Source organism: Dermacentor andersoni, chromosome 3 (genome assembly GCF_023375885.2).
Source record: "Dermacentor andersoni chromosome 3, qqDerAnde1_hic_scaffold, whole genome shotgun sequence".
Classification (NCBI taxonomy): domain Eukaryota; kingdom Metazoa; phylum Arthropoda; class Arachnida; order Ixodida; family Ixodidae; genus Dermacentor; species Dermacentor andersoni.
Window position 1 is genome coordinate 162838088 of NC_092816.1, and position 21785 is coordinate 162859872.

General features: G+C 48.0%; 1 protein-coding gene and 1 pseudogene across 7 annotated transcripts in view; both read left to right on the forward strand.

Annotated features, from left to right (window-relative positions):
* DZIP1 (DAZ interacting zinc finger protein 1) overlaps positions 1 to 21785 on the forward strand; it is a 51343-nt gene that overhangs the window by 21519 nt on the left and 8039 nt on the right. For 5 of the 7 annotated variants that reach the window (XM_055067356.2, XM_055067355.2, XM_050172832.3 and 2 more), the window contains 6 exons: positions 1916 to 2072; positions 3528 to 3605; positions 6894 to 7014; positions 16114 to 16186; positions 19369 to 19578; positions 21226 to 21472. In XM_055067356.2, the coding sequence (XP_054923331.2) occupies positions 1916 to 2072; positions 3528 to 3605; positions 6894 to 7014; positions 16114 to 16186; positions 19369 to 19578; positions 21226 to 21472 (886 nt within the window). The remainder of the gene's footprint in view (positions 1 to 1915; positions 2073 to 3527; positions 3606 to 6893; positions 7015 to 16113; positions 16187 to 19368; positions 19579 to 21225; positions 21473 to 21785) is intronic. The other 2 variants (XM_055067360.2, XM_072287347.1) reach the window with 2 other exon arrangements.
* Positions 3043 to 3224, forward strand: LOC126524785 (U2 spliceosomal RNA; annotated as a pseudogene).

The following is a 21785-nucleotide window of genomic DNA, read 5'->3' on the forward strand; positions in this document are numbered from 1 at the left end:
GTCCTTGTCTTGTGTTGCGCTGTAACAAATCTTGAAAATCGGCTAGACAAGTGGCGAGTAAAATGCCAACAATCTCGTTTTCTTCGTCTGAGCTCATCATATTGCAGAAGTTGATAGCGGACGGGAGCGCGCCGACCCACGAAGAAAAAAATATCGAAAGTGCGCGCACAAACCCAAAGTGCCGCGAGATGGCGGCACGTCCCTGAAATTGCTAAAGAAATTGCGAGATGCCCCGCCTTCACGGCGGCGCGGATAGCCAGACAACGCGGCCGGGCGCTCGCCGCCTCGCCGCTTTGAAAATCCGCTTGTCCGCTTAGACGCTCCGCTTTCGGTGTGAATGTGCCTTGACGGGCGCCTAAGAGCTGCGTTTTAAAAAGAAAAAAAGTATTTTTGTAGTGTTGTTACAGCACACATTAGACGTCATGTGATCAGCAGCGTAACGTGCTATAGGCGAAGGCTGCCACGTTTCGGAACATAAATCCTCTGAAAATTTTCTACGAGCCTTCACTGTCTAACCTTAACCTGTGGTTCCACCTTTTACCTCTGTAAGACTTAACTACCACGTTCAATGGGACTGCCATTTCATACGCAATAAAGATCGGGAAATTTAGAACTATATCGAATTTATATCGAATTATATCGCATAAAGCTTTAACTACAAAACTTTAATTACACTCCCCAACAGATCCGGCATCCTAAATAAATCTTCAATAAAACTTAAAATGCACCCACCCGATATGATATAGTGCGTAAATTTCTACGACGAGAGTATGTAATGCCAATAAAGAGTAATTCTAATATAGAATTAACGTCAGTAAGACATCAGCTATATACTTTATATTTGCGAAGTAAATTTTAGTAGGTAGGCGTTTAGATATTGTGTCGAGATGTGGACGCATGGATTATACCTGCATGCTGATAGGATGTCGGTGGTTTATTGGTTCACAGCTATCGGTCTATGCGTGCGATATTACGGTATATAGTGAAAACTTCGCACTATCTAAGAAATGCGGCCTTACTGCGCCGTTGCCACCTTTTGACTCTGCACTATTTACATCATGTTGAATGACTTGTGAAGCGCGTTTTTTGAAGAAACGCCCAAGACAGTACAAAGAGAAAGACGCATAACAGTAGTGAAACACACGCAAGCAAGAAAGTCGTCAGAAGAAAGGGAGCGGTACGTGGTTGTCCGGCCATAGAGTTGGCTACAACAAATAATTACTAACTCTGGTGCAGTGGTCGTTGAGCTACAATGGGGATGATGGTTATCACATGGATTTGTCTAATCTTCCTGCTTGGGGTTTCACACGTTCTTGTGGTGTTATTTGTTGCGCTTTACATTTCTCAATTTCCAGACACTCATAGTTGTGTAAACACGGCAAGTTGCATGATTAGACTGTATACGTGCACACTTGCGTGATCACTAGTAATCGTTGCATTTATGACGCAATAATTTGTGTGAATTATGAAGTTTCAATTTAACAAAGCCGTTTGAAGCCGGAAAAACTACATTTAGGGAAATCCGACTTCCATACCCGCCATCCGCATGCTGGCCGAAACCGCCAAGCTTGCAGCTTCCGTAGACACTAGCGCCAGAATTCCCTGTAGTAATTTCTTTGTGGAAACATTAAGGTCGCGGGGGTGGGGATCGGGACAAAAGAAAAGAGTTTGGCCCTCGTCTGCGGTATGAGATAAGGCAGGAGAGGAGGGCAGCTCGCCTCATTGCACCACAGCCTCCCAGCGTTTCATCCGCTTGTATCTCGGCTTGTACTGCGTGCGTTTCAACAGCATACTTGCTGCGTAGGACGCTTCCTTGATGGTGCTTTAGAATTTCTAGTGATTCGCCGTACTTCCCTAAAATGCTCTATGATAAACCGCTTTCGTAAGCGCCTTCGCACTCGTTCTTCGTGCGCAGTGGCCGGCACCTGACGCGCCAGGCGGCCAAGGGTGATTCGCGTTCGGAGCGTATGAAGTCGGCCGTGCACAGCACGCCGAACCTGATCGACGCGCTCAAGGAGGAGATCATGGACCTCACCCGGAACAAGCTGTCCGGCATCGGAATCAACGAGCTGGTGCGTCTTTTTTCTTCCCTTTTCTTCTTTTTTTTTTTTGCTCGGACGACAACTACGATTGCCCATTTCAAACGGGTATCACACTTGCCGAATGAACGAGGAAATGCTTTAACTTGTTGACCCGGTACAGGTGGGTGTCGTGTTCTCGAGGTGGTGGTCCCGGAAATACAAGTGCCGGGCAGTACACACCATTCGGATGAGCCATAAGAATAAATATGAAAATACTGAGCGCACGCAACACAAATATATAGAAAAAAATTCGGTGCTTCCACTCTGTGCAGGCGGACGACCAGCGAAGCTGTGTATGTGGGCCCCTTAATGGCGAACTGTCCATTAGGATTAAGGATCGGGCGAGTTGGTGTTGCATTCTAAAACTGGTACAGCGCAACATACAATACAGCGCAACATGTTGCGCTGTACCACTTTTTGAACTGTCCATTGCCGTGTGTCAAACGCCGTATGCGCATAAGCGGAAGGCGATGCGGGACTCCACGATGTTAAGCCTCGGAAGACGACGGGGCACCGGGGGGTATACATACCCATGTATGGTTGCGATGCGCGGCAGGACACCTTTTACTAACGAATTCCGGCACGTAAGACAGTCACGCACCTCACCGTACTCCCAGTGCACACACTGCTTCACCGTAGCCAGGGCGATCGTGCATTGGTCGACGTTCCGCAGTGCAGTAATGGTTCTGAGGTCACTCGAAAACCACAAGTGGTCACACACAACACGGACCACACAAAACTGGTTCCCCACAAACTCCCTCTTAAACCTGGCCGCTGATCCGGTGAAACGTTGCAAGTTTGTGGGATCGGGGTCACATGGGCGGTTCGCATTTTTTCGCGCCTCGCGGTCCTGATATGCAGCACGCTTGCGGGACCACCACCGTGGGAGAGCGGAAGGAAAGCAAAGGAGACACGCAAGCGCTTGGAACGCCGACAAAGAGAGGGCGGTTGGAGCGTAGACATGGCAGACGCAAGTCAAAGTGCAGTATCTGTTCTTATCAGCTTAGTAACTGATACGGGTTGTATTTTCACCCATGGTATTAAACTTACTTTTGCAAGGTAGCGGAGTGCTTAAAGACTGCTTCACCTCCGCCGCGGATCGGCCTGGTATTGCACGTATGGGGAGACATTCTCGATCTACACGGATCGATGGACGCGCGCAATTTTTTTCAGAATCTAGCCATATACATTTACGACAGACACCAACAGTCGGAGGAAAGAAAAGATAGAGGGGCGCTTGCATCCGCCTCTTCTTTCTGTCCTCCGACTGTTAGTGCGCTGTTGCTTAATTGCAATGGGTTGCCAACTAGCGCAGTCACACACACCTTGTTTCAATGTAGTCCTACACCAAACATGAGCGTGAGGGGAAATAAGACCGCTATGTTATATGTTTATGTATATATAGCTGGAGAAGTGCTCGTACTACACGACGCGCTTGCGACGCAGGGCAAGGTCTCAGTTACGGACAGCATATTTCGGGACTGCAGCAGGAGACTCAACTCTGAGCGCCGGCTTCTCGCGAAGGTGAGCGCATCTGAACGATTTGCAAGTACCGCGAAACACCCGCAGCGGCAGCCCAGTGACTATGACGTTGAACTGCTGAGCTCGAGTTCGTGGGTTCGTCCGCGGCAGCTGCATAATACGCGGGCGTTATTATTTTTTTGCATTTCGATGGAGGCAAAATGCAAAAAAACATCCGTGTACTTAAAATAAGGTGCGCGTTAAAAATACTCTGGCGGTCAAATTTAATACACTAGCTCCAGCTGCCGCATGGCTAGTAATAACGCCGTGGTTTTGGCGCAAACAGCACCATTCTTTTAATTTTATTTCCTTGAAATCCGATGCAGTGCAGGTCAACGTTTAGTGACGTTGGTGCAGGTCGCGTCGACGTGCGACCAGGAACCATAAAATCCGTAGAAAGTATTCTTAACAGTCCATCAATTCCCTTTTGGACGACGCCGGTTGAGCTGAAGAATCATGGAAATATTATTAGTAACCCTGTCTCGTCGTTTTCTTTCCTCTCGTTTTTGCTTTAGTTTGCGCTTCTTGTGACACTTTTTCGTTTGATCTACAGATTCTTTGAATACATCCTTTTTGTTTCTGCATTCGGTTTCTTGGTGTTTTGCAAGTAGCACTTGGTTTAGTATACCTGATAGTTTTCGAATCATCGTGCGAAATTGTTTACCCTGCCTGATGCCTATACATGCCTATACAGGGTAGCTGTAATGTTTGGGCGCATTTTAATGTCCCCATAACTTCAGAAAAAATCACATCCCCTTGCTGTCCGTGAAGATGGTCGAACAGCGAAGCTGTGTTAGATGCACTGAGTGTTACACCGTGCAAGTCAAACTTCGCAAGTAGTCTCTATTGTGAATCTTTTGTTTCACCATTCTTTCACCTCATTTTTGCTTTTGCGTGCTTCGCTTGTTGAGCATGCTTTAGGAGTGCCTTTTTTTCGGTTCTCCCAGTCTTTCTTTTTTCTTTTTGCGCATGAGTTTTGTGTGTGTTTTTCTGTGCTTTCTTTCGTGTGCAAGTTGCTCCGGCCAGTTCTTGCGCGCCAGTAATGAGAGCAAGGTTTGGCGTGAAGTGAAAACCATCCGATTATTTTTTGTTCATTTTGTGTGTAACGTTGTATTGCCTTGGTCTTGTGTTGTCCCTTTCTACCGCTTGATCTTGAGTTGTCGTCTCTTGTGTGTGCACTGCTCGGCATGCCTCCTCCGCTTGCAATGCTTTGTCTGGAGACGTTGAATCTGCATTTCTTGCTCTTAAATCGACGGCAGATAACGGTGTTTACATTTAACAGTCACAGCGTTGTGCTTCAAAATTAATTCTGTCCCTCACGTAAGACAATGAATGGCCCCTTAAGCAATGGCTCATAGGGCCGCAAGCTCGGCTTCCCCGTTAAGACGATATAACAGAAGTGAAATTCTACGCGCGCGCGCGCACGCACGCACGCACGCACGCACGCACGCACGCACGCACGCACGCACGCACGCACGCACGCACGCACGCACGCACGCACGCACGCACCCACCCACGCACGCACGCACACACACACGCACGCACGCACGCACGCACGCACGCACACACACACACACACACACGCACACACACACACACACACACACACACACACACACACACACACACACACACACACACACACACACACACATGCGCGCGCGCTTATATTTTTCCGACCGATCGCAACAAGGAAAAAAGCTGTTTTCAAGCGAAGCTTGTATACGCTAGCCTGGTGCACGATATCGTAAAACTATTCCAAACTTTTCTATTCCATTTCTGCAATCGGCCCTCCGTGATTGGTCAAAAGCTTTCTTGGACCACCCCCCCCTTCACCTGTCTATCACGCGACGTCACGAAAACCGCGATCGCTCCCCATCGGATATGACGTGTACACGTTGATTATGCATGATTTGACCGAACAAAAGAAAAATAGTTATTTGTGATTCCACGCCTTTTCGCCATTAGCCCTCGGCTATTGGTAGAAAGTTTTCGGGCTGCACCCACTTCACCTACCTGTCACGCGACGTCACGAAACAGCGAAAACTCACTGCGTCAAAGTGACGTGTACGCGTTAAAAATGCATTAATATGCCGAACAAAACTCAATTTTCTTCTGAATAGCCGCAGGTTGCTCCGTTCCGGAAGGAATAAAACATGGCTGCCACCGATCGCTCAGGCACTGGCTACTTGCACTTGCCGGAGAGCATGAGTTTATTTTCGTACAATAAATCTTTTTGCGTGGCCGTGTAACGTTTTCGAGCACTTTCGGCACGTTTACGACCTCGCTCTGCCAACTCTTCTTTGCTGACGATCCGTTTTAGCGGCATTCTTAACCTTCCGTTGCATGCGGCCGCGATTCTCGAGAAGTCACCGCAAGCTGAGTAAGGCAAAGCGGACCAATCGCAGACGCCGGCGCCACACTCTTCATCCGGTTATTGATTTTCAGTGCAGTGGCTCGGCCTCATCGAATCCCTCTCCACTTGAGCGTGCTCCTCGCCTCTTGTCAGCCAAGTAGATAAGACAAGCCGCTCAGTGTAGGCAATGTTATTCGTTTTTCAAACAAACAAAAGTGACCTCCTATGAAGGAGGAGAGCGTATGATTGGTCTGTTCAGACAACCCTGCGGATGACCGCCCGATGCTTGCGTCGGCGGTTAGGCAAATTTGACGTCAGGAGATTGGAATAAAAACATGTTGGCATATTTTTACATTTTCGGGCCCCTGCGCCTACGACGTAACGCTAGGAAAAAATCAGCTGCTCTCACAGCTGCACATGTGGACGGATTGCTATGTAAAAAAATCAAGCAATAAACCCGTTGAACGGAGAATCCTGCTGCGCCGCCGCGCTACTGACGTCATTCTCTCCGCCTATAGGAGTCGTGTGTCTAGGTAACGTGAGAGTAACGAGTGTTCCTCGCGTCAGAACACTATCGCAGCTGCGATGGGTCGGCCGCGCGTCGTGCGTTCGGCCGCAGGAAAGGCGGCGTGTGATGAACGCCGCCGGGAACTCGCCTGAGAAAGGGCTCGTCGTCGACGTGCCGACCTCGACGTGAGAGAGCGCGAAGCCGTGGCGTTGCGAGAACGAAGAGCCGCGGATCCCGAGCTTCGCTTGCACCCATCTTCACAGTAGTGGAAGGGTGGCCAATTTTTTTTACTCTACGAGAGCCGGTGATTAGCTGTGGTGACGTGCACATCACTCGCAAGGAACATGCTTTCGTTTCAGCGCACATGATGTATACGTACGGTCACCTTGTGGTGACCTCAGTGAGTGGCTCAATGTTTTCTTTGCAGAAGAACAAGAAATTCTTCGACGTCCGGCATCGCAGCGGACCGCCCACGGAGGACCTGTCGACACCAAAAGCGACCCAAGGCTCGCCTGATGGTAGCTGGCCTTTCGAAGTGAACAGCCTAAGTAAGTATTTCTTCGGAGCCTGACGTGCCATTTCAGTCACGTCGTTTTCGCTCGAAGGTGATATCTATAGGCCCCCTGCGCTGGAGTTCCGAAGCAAACGTGGCGCCACCTGCTGGCGTGAGGCGTGGAATCGAGTAGTACGGAGTCCGACTCCCTGCATCAGTTGGCTGCGTAGCTATCGAATGCGAAGCGTCTATTTTACTTCTTTCTGGCGTGTATTGCATGCTTCCAGCGTCTGTAGCACTCAGAAGAGCTAACAACTTATCTTTGGTCAGAGACGCTACAGACCATCTTGGAGTAGTTGATCGCCTCATTAGCCAGACCCATGCAGAAAACGGAATCGCTGCCGCTCCACGCCCTGCTACGCAACGCAGTCACCGACGCTACTGTCGCGTAGTGAATTACCACGAACAGGAAGGACTGCATCACAATGTTCAGCTTTACCACTTTTCACTCCGCCTGTACGAAGTAGAGAGGTGAGAATGCAGGATAAGGGCCGTTAAACACACGGGCAAAGGGAAACTACGTGTACTCCGCGCGACGGTCGGTCACATTCGGAGCGGTGCGATTTTCGGGCGCCAACACCATAACAAAAAAGAAAAAAAAAAGGAAAAAATAAGAAAGGCCGCAGAAAGGGAGGAGATAATTCGAAATTGCCGAAAGAGTTAATTCGCAGTTTCTTTTAGAGTCACTGGGAACTCCAACATCAGCGTCATATATGACACTGAATCCATGATAACTCATTTCCTGCCACGTACAGATGTGTTTCGAACAAACTACGGACCTATAAATTACCAATGAGTGCAGGTCGCGTACAGCGCAGAGCAACCGCATCTGTCCTGCGATGACAGAAACTAACATACAATTGCGATGTAGTATCGTACAGGTACGTTTTATGAGTTCAACACGCAGGTTTTAACATTGTGAATTGGTATAGCGCTGCTTCACCGAATCTCGGCGGATCATCCCTCCGTCCATTGGCTAAAGCTTGTACACGTATTAATAGCAAAATGTGCTAAAAATGGGATTTGCTTGTTTTTGCGCTAGTTGGATTTTGGGTCATGGCGAAAGTCTTGCAGGCTGCAGCAGGACAAGACGAAGGCTATCAACAAGGCAGCCTCTGGTCGTTTAGGCGCTCATTTTTGCGATTTTAGGTGCGTGCCCTTTTAAATAAACAAACATAAACAAATAAATAAAACGAAGAAAAACTGTTGTGTTAGGGCAGTGGTGTAGGTACGTTAAGACGCCTACTGACGGAGACAGGAAGAATAAGGAAAAAAGTTATGTCACCAGGCTTATGCGACCTTGCAGAATCACAACTCAATTTTTAGCGTAGCTTTTAGTTTCCAACAGTCGCAATAAGAGTTTCGCTGCCTGCATTTTAATTGCATACTTTAAAACAATTGGCCCGTTTCAAACATTGCCTGTACATAACGCTTTGGAGTACTTCTAAAGTGATTTTTACAAAGGCAGTAACTGAAACACACACTTTTGTTTTGCCAGCACACTGACTGGCTCTGATGCACTGCTCCCCCGTCGCTTCCGTCTATTTACCGCAAAATTTCCTCTCTGTTGCTTTCATAGTTCTCCCAAAGCAGCTGAATAAATTGTACGCTGTTCGTAAAACACACTTATAACGCTCCGGAAGGCTTGCATACGTATGGTTTTTACTAAGACCTCTATTAGTCAACGCACTTTGAACTTCGCCTACATATTACCCATAAATTGCCCTTAATGAAACAATAAAACATGCACGAGGTTCCTTGTTTAGATGACCGAGTGCACAATGGAGTTACTACCAACCTCGTATAAAGCTTAAAAAGGAAAAAAAAAACTAGGGTTCAGTAATTGTTGGCAACGCTTCTAATTTGGCGATGAATGTTAAACTTTCTTCATACGTTGTAATTAATTAGACCTCAATATCCACCAAATATCACGTAGGTGTAATGTAGAGTTATCTCGGGACAATGGGCAGCCGAGCTAATAAGCAGTATGACACTTGGGAACATTTGCTGAAATATTTTTTTAAAATATTCTGTTTTATCCACACTAATATAACTTCACACAAAGATTCGCCATAGCGTTAAACTTGTTTTCATGAAATTTGACTTCGGGGGAAACTTGTATTTATTCAAAGGAAAGGGGATAAATTCTGCGTCTCTCCTAAAACACAACCATAGTGCTCCGGGGCGCTTGCGCGCGTAATTTATTACAAATGCAGATATAAATCAAGATATTTTGAACTGTTCCTACGCATTACCTATAACCTTAGTGTACGTCAGTGCACATTACTGATCACTAACTGCCAACTTCTAATTAGGTGAAAATAGAGGGTATGTTAAGTAGAGACGCGGATTTTTCATCGCGAAACATGGCCATAAAATAACATTTTTGAAAATCACATTTGCAGTTTCTGTAACTATTTTTCTATCTGATTTCAAGACATCTTCACTGAAAGCCACGTAAAAGTGCTCAAAAGATTTATTGTATCAACCAAGGTAGTGAAACACTTCGCGGGAATTTCGAATAAATGGCGTTTTTAAGGCCGCAATATCTCAACAATGGCGCAACCGAGCGCCGTGGTGTGGGTCTTGTCAGAAAGCGCATTACTCCGGGCTCAGATCTATTGCTCGGCAGGCTCCTCTACACAGAAACTAGCGCACATAAAGCAAACTATCGAAGGTAGTTCCTAATTAACCAATAGGCCTCGCCTGCAACGTGAATCCATCGCGCTTCGCCACTGGTCCAGCGCTCACTCCGTAGGGGCGTCATTTGCTCCTTGCACCTCTAGAGCTGTCGACGCATTGGCCACCGTAATCTCGACAAGTGTCAAAACGGGTGCTACGCTTCACCTTCTAAAACGCATTGTAGCTGCCCCAACTGCTGGTCAGAACACTTTTTTAAATAATTTGTGGAAACCCAAAATATGCTACAAATACACGATTCCCCGGACAATCAAAATAAACGCAAAGTTTGAAGTCTTGCGAATCAAGGGAAAGAACCACGCGTTTACCTACGTATGCAGCACTGCACCATCTTGTTCGCATGTCGGCTGTTCCCAGTTTCTGAGGATTTCCTGGGTCGAAGGTTCATACCTGTCACTGTTCCCGGTTGCTCAGGACTCCCTGGGTCGAAGGCTCATTCATTGTTCTCACTCTTCAGAGTTGCTCAGGGCTCCCTGAGTCGAAGGCTCATTCTTGTTGCTTTTCTCTGTTAGTCAAAACTGCCTGAGTCGAAAGCTCATCCCTGCCGCTCTTCCCAGTTGCTCAGGACTCTCTCGGTCGAAGGTTCATACCTGTCACTTTTCCCACTTGCTCGGCACTACCTGGGGTGAAGGCTCATCCTTCATGCTGTTCCCAGTTGCTCAGGACTCCCTGGATTGTAGGCTTATCCCTATTGGTGTACTCAGTTGCTTACGGCTCTCTCGGTCGAAGGCACATCCCTGTCACTGTTACCAATTGCTCAGGACTCCCTGGGTCAAAGGCTCATTCTTCTCACTATTCAAAGTTGCTCTGGACTCCCTGGGTCGAAGGTTCATCCCTGTCTCTCTTCCCAGTTGCTCAGGACTCCCTGGGTCGAAGGCTAATCCCTATTGCTGTTCCCAGATCCCAGTCACAACTCCCTGAATTGCGGGCTCACCCTCCTCGCTGTTCCCAATCCCAACACCCTGAGTCGAAGGCTCATTCTTCTCGCTGTTCCCTGTTACTCAGGACGCCCTGGTTCGAAGGCTCATCCTTCTCGCTGTTCCAAGTTGCTCAGGACTCCCCGAGTCGAAGGCTCACACTTTTCGCTGTTCCCAGTTAAGCAGAACTCCCTAGATCGAAGGCTCATCCCTGCCACTGTTCCCAGTTGCTCAGGACATTCTGAGCCGAAGGCTCATACCTGTCGCTCTTCCCAGTTTCTCAGTACTTCCTGGGTGGAATTGTCACCTCTTTTGCTGTTCCTTGTTCTAGCTCCCTGAATCGAAGGCTCATCCTTCTCGCTGTTTCCAGTTGCTCAGGACTCGCTGGGATGAAGGGTTATCCTTCTGGCTGTTCCCAGTTGCTCAGGACTGCCAGAGTCGAAGGTCCACCCTTGTCGCTGTTCCCAGTTACTCAGAAATCCCTAGATCGAAGGCTCATCCCTGTCAATGTTCCCAGTTGCTGAGGGCTCCCTGAGCCGACAGCTCATCCTTGTCGCTCTTCTCAGTTGCTCAGGACTCCTTGGGTCGAAGGATCATCCCTGTCACCGTTCCCAGTTGCTCAGAACTCCCTGACTCGAAGGCTCATCCTCCTTGCTGTTTCCAGTTGCTCAGGACTCACTGGATCGAAGGCTCATCTTTCTGGCTGTTCTCAGTTGCTCAGGAATCACTGCGTCGAAGGCCCATTCTTCTCGCTGCTTCCAGTTGCTCAGGACTCCCTTGGTCGAAGGCTCATCCCTGTCGCTCTTTCCTGTTGCTCAGGAATCCCTGGGTTCAAGGCTCATCATTCTCGCTATTCCCTGTTGCTCAAGACTCCCTTGGTCGAAGGCTCATCCTTCTCGCTGTTCCCATTTGCCGAGAGATCCCTGGGATGAAGGTTCATCATTGTCGCGGTTGCCAGTTGCTCTGGTCTCCTGGGTCGAAGGCTCATCCTTCTCATTGTTCCCAGTTCCTCAACGCTCCTTTGATCGAAGGTTCATCCCACCACTGCCACCAGTTATCTGATCTTATCGTTGTGTGCGCGAGTTGGCCGAAGTTGATGAGGACTTAGAAAAATGAATGTTAATTTGCATTAAGTACAGGAATAGTAAAATGCAAAATAAAAGTAAAATGTCATCGTTACGACCGGCACCAAAGAGGACGCTGCGACCCGTGAAAAGAACGTCCCTCTCCTCCCGATGTTTATATTGCTTATAACTCTTTCAGTCCGTCCGTCCGTCCGTCCGTCCTTCCGTCATTTTCAACCAATCGTTCAGCCCGTTCAGGTGCCGTCATGTTCATCTAAACGTCCGGCCCGTGCAAGTAGTGTCATGCTCGGCTAATTGAGATACTGCTTTGGCTCCATTTTCCCATGGCTGCCTCTGTCGGGCGTTGCTTCCCCACTTGGAAAGCGCTCAGGTGGAGGGTATGGGTCGTTCTCGAACGACATTCCAGTGCTGGAAGGCAGCTTTTCTCGGGACAAGGGTGAACTACCTCAAACCGCGCCGGCTTCCAGTTGCAATTTCGGGAAGTGTTGTTACGCAGAGGGAGAAAGAAGCTCCACGCTTGGCACAGAAGGCTGGGTTAGCGAACCTGTTTGACCAGTCCGATAGCATGGTTGACGCTCACCTGCGCAACATAATTGCCGTGCAAATGCGAGTGGTTGCTTTCAAAGAACTTGACCAATACTAGTTAATGGTCCGTTTCTAACAACGACTAAGCACATCGATCCTAGACTCACCGGGCTCGCGGCGAGGCATTCCGCGTATCGGCGCCTCAGACTACGCGACTAAGCACATTGGGCCTCGACTCCTCGGACACGCAGACAGTCATTTCGCGCATCGGCACCTCGCACTGCGGTACTAAGCACATCGAGCCTCGACGCCTTGAACCCGCGGCTAGGCATGTCGCGCATCGGCATCTCCGAGTGCGCGACTATAAGCACATGGAGCATAGACTCCTCGAACCGGCGGCTAGGCATTTTGCGCATCGGCGCCTCTGACTGCGTGACCAAGCACATCGAGCCTGGAGTTCTCGGACTAACGGATAGGTATTTCGCCTAACGGCGTTTCAGTCCCCGCATCGCCTCCTCTATTTTTTGCAGTGCGCGTGCAATCCCTCGCTCACCAATGGGTACCGTTGGTGCACCTTAGTTGAGTGAGTTGCCATGATGCGACGCTACCAGATGGCACGAATTCTTGCGTCACATGTGTGTCTGAGCGCGCGCCACTGCTGTTCCCGTGGAGAAGCGGTAGACGCTCCGTCCCTGCGTTTGTCGGGCTATGACGCGTCGGTCAGTCTTCTTCCCATTTCCGTCATGAGGCGCCATCCAGATGGCACTCTCCCCCACGACCGTAAAGTAGGCGCGAACTCTAGCCTACGGTAGAGAGTAAGAAATGACCATAGGAGAGGGTGATAAACGGTCGGATCGGCCGCATCTGGTTGGCAGTAAAGAATAGAGGAGGTGCATGTCTGCGCGACTTGGCATGCAGAGCGCCGTCTCCTCGGACCCGCGGCTAGGCATTTCGCGCATCGGTACCTTGAATTGGCCACTAAGCAGATCGAGCCTCCACTTATCGGACTCACGGATAGGCAATTCACGTATCGCCACTTTGGACTGCGGGACTAAGCATATGACGTGCTGACTTTTTGACCATATTGGAATCTTACATTTTCAGGGACTCTCAGATAGCGCGCCGTTGTTTCAGTAGCGGCCGCGTTCCTTCGTGTGTCGCCCGCCTCTTAGGTTCAACACTAAACCAGGAACAGAGAAGCATATGCTGCCCGGGACATATGGTGCCCCAGGCGACCCGCACGTTCTGAGATGTCAAACACCAATGTCGAGAAAGACAACGCTACCCACCGCCACAACTTCAGCTAAGGAAGCGTATAAGTGTTGCCGTTTGCACACAAATACATACCCGCACCTACGGTTAAAACGTGCCCTCTACCCCAGCGCATACGTGAGCACTTGCCCGCGATGTGGAGGCCAGCCAACCTTCGCCCGCATTACGTGGGAATGAAAGCTCAGGCCAAGCAAATTTGATACGCCTCACATTCCGGCGCAAAAATTCAAAACGGAGCATTCGGAGACCTGGCTCGACAGCGAGGAATACGATGCCCTAGTGGCTCTCCTCGACCAAGGACGGCGGGTTGCCGAGAGCAGTGGAGCTCTGGACAAGGGGCCCCACCCACCTGCTTCCCCAACCCGTTCGTTTTACAATGAACGTTTTTCAATTCAATTCAATATTGCTACAATATCTCGTAAAAATATCTATCATAGCACCCCTTCCTAAATAGAACCTCATCATGAGTTCTGTTCGCAAGGTCTCTTGGGCGAGCACGGACACCTGGCTGCAGAGCGAGGCATCAAAGAAAAGTACAAGCTGGAAAGCACCTAGCTTTTCTGCCTATCGATAAGTGGCTCTCGGATCCTAAGCTTCACAGCCTTTGTCAAGGGAAGATGACTCGGAAGGGTCCCGAGAGCCTTCAATAAATAATATGGTCAATTCTACCAAAAGAAAGAAAATGCTTCACGGATTGCACTGGATACTTCTATAAATGCGGCACTGGCAGGTACAACGCTGCAACTATATTCATGCCCACACAGAATTCTGCAGACGAAGAAAAAGATGGGGGGGGGGGGGGGGGAGGGCTACGAAGGCACACCAGACCAGAGGCCACACGTCCAAGAAGCCCCACACTGCATAACGCACCAAATACTACAAATTTGGTGCCTTTTAGAGAAGCGAAAGGAAGGTGAAACTTTGAGAACCGTTTTCTGAAAACTCTTATTTTCCTTTCTGATTAGCTTTAAGCTGATTGCTTTGTTGCCGATTGACATATTTTCACTCTGCTTTTTTGTCACGTTCCTTGGGCTACACTTCAGGTCGTGACATCCACGCTTTCATAGCTTAATTTTATCTGAATTTATGATGCAGCTATTTGTTCACGCCAAAAGTGTGTTGATACGAGAGTAACATAAAAATGGCAACCGAAAAACATTTTTGTGCTGCGAAAAAAAAATCTAGAATTTCCCGACATTGAGCACGCATTTAGCTTTGATGTCAAGACTTAACGAGCCTTAAGTTGCATTTCTAGGCTCCCCAAGTCTTCCACAAAGTGCAAAGACGAATAATTTTGCCAAATAAAACGTTCTCAAGATATCACTCTGAAACTTTTATGGAAGCATCAGGGAGACATCCCAAATATTTTTGTCAGTTTTCATCAAAATCCTTGAAGAAATAAGGAAGGTGATTTCGAAAGCCATGTTCCCCCTTAGATGTAATAGCGAAACTTTCATGTTCCTCGTTTAATTCGTAGTGTTGGAAGCAATTAATAAACCCTCGTTTGTTACGTATATTCATGCACCATACGACGTTTGCAGTAATATTGTAGTTACAATGTTATGGTGAAATAAATGTGTGTGCGTGTGTATGAATTAGCTAGGCTAAGATTTCTTTACAAGTGCTTGAAAGCGCTATGTGCAGGAAGGGTTTCAAACGGTCCGGTCAGATACGGAGAACGTTTTAAAGTTCGTCATTTAACTACAGGCAAGTGAAGCTCTGATTACTGCCGTTATGTGGCTTTTAACTTCAGTAAGTTAAAGCCGACTAGTAACGGGTTCTACCGTATAGAAAGAGCAAAAACACCAAGGAATAGTGTGTACTATCGCGCTTAGTATGAGCTGCAACGCGTGAGCGCTTTGCCACGCGTTTTCACGTCACAGCTCGTACTGAGCGTGGTAGTACGGTTTATGAATGACTCCCTTTACGAATCCTGTAGTTTCTGTTGTAACAGAGACACCGAATGTAGGGCAACTTGGCACGTATTCATCGACCTCTTTTGCGCTGCTATTGCGCTTCCAGCCGTGACTAAGTAACATGCTATGAAGGAGCAGAAATTACCTTTTTAGTCCCTCGTTTGCTTAGTTATGTTTACTAGCATTAGTTGTTCTACCAACCAAATTTACTGACAACATCTCGTGTCAGCTAATCAGATAATTGTATTGAACACACGACCCTTTGGGCATAACACCTGTTTGTGACTGGCTGATTTTCGAGTGTTTGCCATTCGTAAGTTTCAAGGGCGAACCAGGGTGCTGGGGACCTCGTGACGGAAGCTGTGATTAAAAAAAATTACGATTCTCATTTTTTTTTGTCTTGGTCATTTGATCCTACGAAACAGTGCCCTCGCTATTGCCGGGATTTGTAACTGTGCGCCACAAATGGTAATGATGGAATAAAAATAGGACAGAAAGAATGCTTGAACATAAAAAAAGAATCCCTCATGTTATATGACGCTGCCACAATGTATAAACGTTCTTACACTCACATAAGTACGAGAACAAGCACTTGATGCGGTGTAATATGCACATCGGCGCGAGCGATGATTCAGTCGAAAGAAACACGAATAGCTTGAACGGTTTGTTTCTTCTGCAGACAGCTCGAAGGTGGCCATCCCACCGTCAAGTATTCCTAACTCCGACACCCCGAAGGAGAGCTTCGCCTTCAAGTAAGTGGTCATTCCAAGCTGTTCCTTTCTTGCCGTTGATTACGGCAAGCTAGACCGATATTAAGCGGTGGAAGATACGCGTGAAGCCCTGTATGTTGCACTATACTTCTGGGGGCGCCCACTCAAGACTGCGACTTCACAGCGCTCTAATAATATTACGCCAATGACCCTTCTCGCTAAGCACGAACAGTAATTCTCACGCTGGCGGTGAGAAGTTCCGCGTCAGCGGCGCGCACGAAAGACAAGAGCAATGCATACCAGTGGTATCTTCGGCTGGCCGTTATCGAGAGCGCTGTGAAAGCGCGGTCCCCTATTCCGCTGGATTGGAACGGAGCGCACAAAACGGGTTCGGCTGGTTTCATGGCAGAGAGCCAGAGGCCCTCTGGCTCTGTCGGAGAACGGCCGTAGAACTGGCTGTTCCGAGGCAGAGCCCTGGGGCGACAAGCCGACGGTACCAAGTGGCAATGCCTCCGCAATAAGATCGCCGGAAAGGAGATCTAGCCCATCGAGCGTGAACCGAGGTTACAGGACGACAAGAGCCCGGCATATCGAGATAAAGAAGTTGAAGCGACCATGCGCTACAGGACAAGAGACAATCAGCTTAGCACAAGAAGTTTTCTCAATGTATGCAACAGAGTTTGTCGACCGTTGAAAAATGTACGACTTAAGCGTGAGTGGACTAAAAGTCGACGCCAGAGTCGGGAGAATACAAAGAATATATTCTACATTTCTTTTTATTTTTTTGCTTTTCGCGCTTCGTGAAACACCCCGCAGCGCTCAGCCAACATTCTGACGGCGGGTCGGCCGCTCGTGAGTTGTGTGTTACTAGAAAAGAATAGAATTGAGGAAAAGTGATTCCTACATTTTATACCAGTCCACTAGTCTTTCGCTAGTCATATGAGGAGTGTCGTAATGACCTTTTTGCTTGAGATTGGTGTTTTTTTTTTCAGTTACACTTATAGTAGCCATACGTAAGGGTATGCATATACGCAGATAAGAAAATCATGAAGTCGCGTAATAATTTTTTTTCAGAAGCTTGTTTTTGAAGAAATCGTTATTTGCGCGTTTCATCAGAGATTAGCACGCACGCCTCGCGAAATGGCTGGTACGTTTAGCCATACTTTATCGCTTGAAGGGGCCGCGCAATAAGACGAAGGCAGAAGGCAGGAACACACAGGACAGCGCCTGTTCCTGCCTTCTGTCTTCGTCTTATTGCGCTGCCCCTTCAAGATGTTCAACCAGTACCAACTCGCCCAAATGTCGATCCTTATACTTTATAGCAGCCAAGACAGAAAGTGCCAAACTTACTCACATCCACTATCGGGTTTTACGTGCCAAATCCGCAATATGATTATGAGGTAGCATAGTGAGGACCCCCTTAAAATTTAGATCACCCTGGTTCTTTAACGTACGCCTTAGCTTATGTGCACGGGCGTTTTAACATTTCGTCGCCATAGAAATGCGGCCGCCGCGGCCGGGAAACGAGCCTCCAATCTAGTTCGCGAAGGTTGCAATGTGGACTTGTTTGTAATGCATCTTCAAGGGGTGTACGGTAGCGCGATTAAAAGACGGGACAAAAGAAGACACACAGGGACACACTTTAGTGGACACACTCCTATCTAGTGCATGGCAGTCCAACGCCACAGCCACTAAGCCACCGCAGCGGGTGCACCAAACTTTAAACACCAAACTTTAAAGTGCGCCTTTGCTGAGCATATTTTAGTGTGTATTTTATTAGTTTTTCTTTTGCTAAGCTTTGTCGCAATAAGCCCGTGAGATTCAGAAAATCGGTGAAGCCAAGACATGAAGATTTGAAGATGTGCTCCTGTTAGCACAGTTCTTAGACTTTTCAGCGTCCGCTCAGTGCACTGTACGACGGGTTGAAAAGGCCAGCTTGTACCAGTCGCATTAGCTTAGTGGCTATGGCATTGCGCTCCTGAGCTCAAGGTCGCGTGTTTGATCCTGGCTGTGGTGGCCGCATTTTGACGGGAAACTAAATTCAAGAACGATTGTGTACTTTGACTAAAAAAAATGACAGGTGGTCAAAATTAATCCAGATTTCCCTAGCCTGCCCCCCCCCCCCCACCCCCCCGCTACGACGTGCCGCATAATCATGTATTCGTTTTGGCACTTCAGGCCTCACAATTTCTTTTTTGCCAGGTCAGCCTGAAAGTATAACGCCTTTGAACGAAGAGTTAGCGGGGTAATATCTAGCGAACTAATCCGTGAAATCCCTGACCGAACACACTAACTAGTCATGTCATTAATTGACCTACAGAATTTCACTAATAAAGCCTTTGAGATGAACGCAGTTTTCTTGTTGTTGCGTTCTTCATTAAATATCTCTCATTTATCCCTACCAAGCTTTACCCAATGCTTCTTCACGTACTTAGCTGGAACAACATCGATGTCATCATGTGACATTCCCCTAGAGCTTATCATGATTGCTTTCTGATTTAATTACCGTCTCTTAGCACTCGGGACCATAGCTGCTGGGCGTATTTTTCTGAAACTTGACATTATTATTTCTGACCTGCACTGCTTTTCAGACGTTGTGTTCCTGTGTTCTTTCCTTTCGCCTTTCAGCACATAAATTCTATTATTTTAATCGCGCAACAAATAAGAACCTGGAATTTTTTATGTGGTAGCAAAATGGGAAGAAAATTCGCCATGGGAATAGCAGGATGCACAACGATCGTCTGCGACTGTAACTGTGATGACAGAAAAGCTCGTCTCCACCAGCACCAAGGATTCTTAGCGAGCGCGAACTGCGAAAAAAAAAAAAATGCTGAGTTAGACAGATGCCACTAAGCTTTGCAGAAGAACATATTAATAAGCTTAAACAATAAAAATGCAAACTAGCTACAAACTAAAGTGACAGTACAAGAACTAAAGTTGAGGGACAAATGCGAGAACAATTTCGTTATCGAGGCGTTGTGCACTGTCATAACGCAGTCATCGCACCTGTCGCAGTCATTATCCCACGCCGTTAAATCGTGACAATCATAGCAGTGCAGCGCTGCCGCAAAAGTCCGAAATCAAAAGTTCGTGTGTCCTCTACAATGAAGATTTCTTGACAACCCCATTTCGGATATTTCTCGTGGTTTCCGTTTTTTGTTCGTGATTAGGTTCTGCACGCCTTGCATAAGCCACGAGTGTATGTACGCATCCCTTCGCGGCAGGTGCCAGACGCCGGCCAGCTCGGAGGCGTCGCCGAGCAGGGGCGAAGGCGTCGCGAGCAGCTGCCGCTTCAGCACCGCCACGCCGGCTCCGCTCAGCAGCAGCGGCAGCGGGGCGCAGAGGCCGCGCCGCTTCCTGGCGCGGTCGTGCCGCTCCCGGCAGCCTTCGTCGATCGCCACCTCGCACGACCTCATCAAGCCTCTCATATCCAGGTGTGATGGCATCGCCGAAGTCAGTTAAACGGCATTGAGGGAGAACCGAAAAAAAAAAAAAAAATGGGAGATGAACTCACATCGAAACGTTCTGTTGCAAATGGCTAGATACATGCAAACATACAAAAGGCCCGTGGTACAAAATAAGGATAGACTTCACTAAAACTAGTAGCGTGCAGAAAGTGCTTGCACGCTATACAATTCTTTATGATACCGTCAACGAAGCATAGCTGATTGAACGAAAAATGGCACACGTCGTCACGGTACGTTATCGTATGTCATCACAGAAGCATCCAACACAGGGAGGTGGCAACGGTGCGGGACAGCATAATTTTTTTTATATACAGCCGCCATCTCAAACGTGAGAGCATAAGTGTTAAGCATGAATATAGAACGGTGCATAGTGCATTTGTCTACTCCTGTGTAAAGGCGGAGCAGGATACTTAATAACATATACTTTGAAGAAATTTTAGTCATAACAATAACGCATTACATTGCAATCGCATTTAATAACAAAGCGCGCGTTGGACCGAGCTGTTCAGTTCACTAACAGAACATACACATTCCTGTATGTTCCGTTAACACCAAATTTGTGTATGGGTCCCTGGGTTTGTCTTTTTTTAATTGCGTTATTTGTTTGTCTGTTTCACTTTTGTTATCGCAAATTTATATGCACGTTCTTTGCGTCCTTTTGTTCTGTTGCAAGTCTTTCTCTGTTCTCTTCTTCCAGCTGTTTTTTTACCAAGAACACATTGTTGTTCTGGGCACTCAATGCAATACGCGTTTTATTTATGCCAAATATGCGAATGCTGCACTTATTGTCCACATGTTTGCCCTTATCTTTGTTGCTCTTTTTGTTTGGTTATATTCATTGCCGTGGAGCAGCAAGAGACCGGGTATTGTCAAGCTGCTCCTAAGCAGCTTTTTCTAGAGGCGCACTTTCTCGCTTGGAGATGCATACATATCGATTTCATTTGAAAAGCAAACACGTAATATGACGTCTTATATCCAGACGTGATGCTGATGGGTTTAGCAAGTTTTCAACTCCTTAAGAATAGTTGAAAAGTCAAGCAGCGAGTGACTGACCCAAAACGGTCACTTCTCGACCAAAGCAAGCTGCGAATCAGAAGAGAACTCCGGGAAGTCGAGTGCTGCCGAGTCTGAAACTTGGTGAATTGGTTCATCTGGTGCTTAGCAACATATTCTGTATGTAGACACGAGGGGCATTTTTCATCGAAGCGCGACATTGTTTCCATAATAATGAAACATACTCAAGCTGCACAGCGATGGATACTAAATGCACGAAAACAACAGGTGGGACTGTGGGGTATTTTATGTAGGAGTTTTTGTTCCTGCACTAAACTGTGACGAGCCGAGTTCAGTTCACGAAACCGTGAACATGATCGCAGCAACTCCACCAAAAGAACGCGCTATGACAACCAGTATTTTTTGCACGTATGCGGAATGTCAAAAATTTAAAGTTTCATCAATTTTATTTAGTCTTGCAGCATAATGTCTTCCGCGATTCAATAGCGCGGTGCACCAGATGCTCATGCGCGAAGGTCAGCAGCGACAAAATTACCTAGACCAGGGACAATGAACGCATGAAAGGAAATCTGTTCTACGTTCCATGACGTCGCCTCGTAGCAGCGACGATGACGAAGGCGTGGTGGGCGTACGGCAGCGCAACTTAGCCAGCGCCACCAGCAGCAGGTATCCGTCGGTGGCGTCCAAGACGCATCCTCCCTCCGGCAGGCTGAGGTCGTCCCGGCCGCAGACGCGAATCACCGACCTGGTGCAGTCGATAGAGTCGCAGCTGTTGAAGCGATCGGCAAGGCCTCCGATGGGCGCCGTGAACACGGTCAGCGAGGGTGCCCACCGCAAGGAGTCCGAGGTAAGGATGCGGAGAGGAAGCACACACGCGCGCGCGCGCACGCACGCACGCACGCACACACAGGCGCACGCATTCACGAGCAAGCGTGCACGCCCACACGCACAAGCACAAAACACACACAGGCGCACGAGTTCACGCGCAAAGACACAGGCACTTTCACGCACAGACACAATCATTTACGAGCAAACACGCACACACGACAAACGCGCTCACACACACACTGCAAACACACCTACAGACACGCACACACACACTCAGAGAAGCACACAATCACGCGCAGCACGCACATGCACGACACATACGCGTGCACACA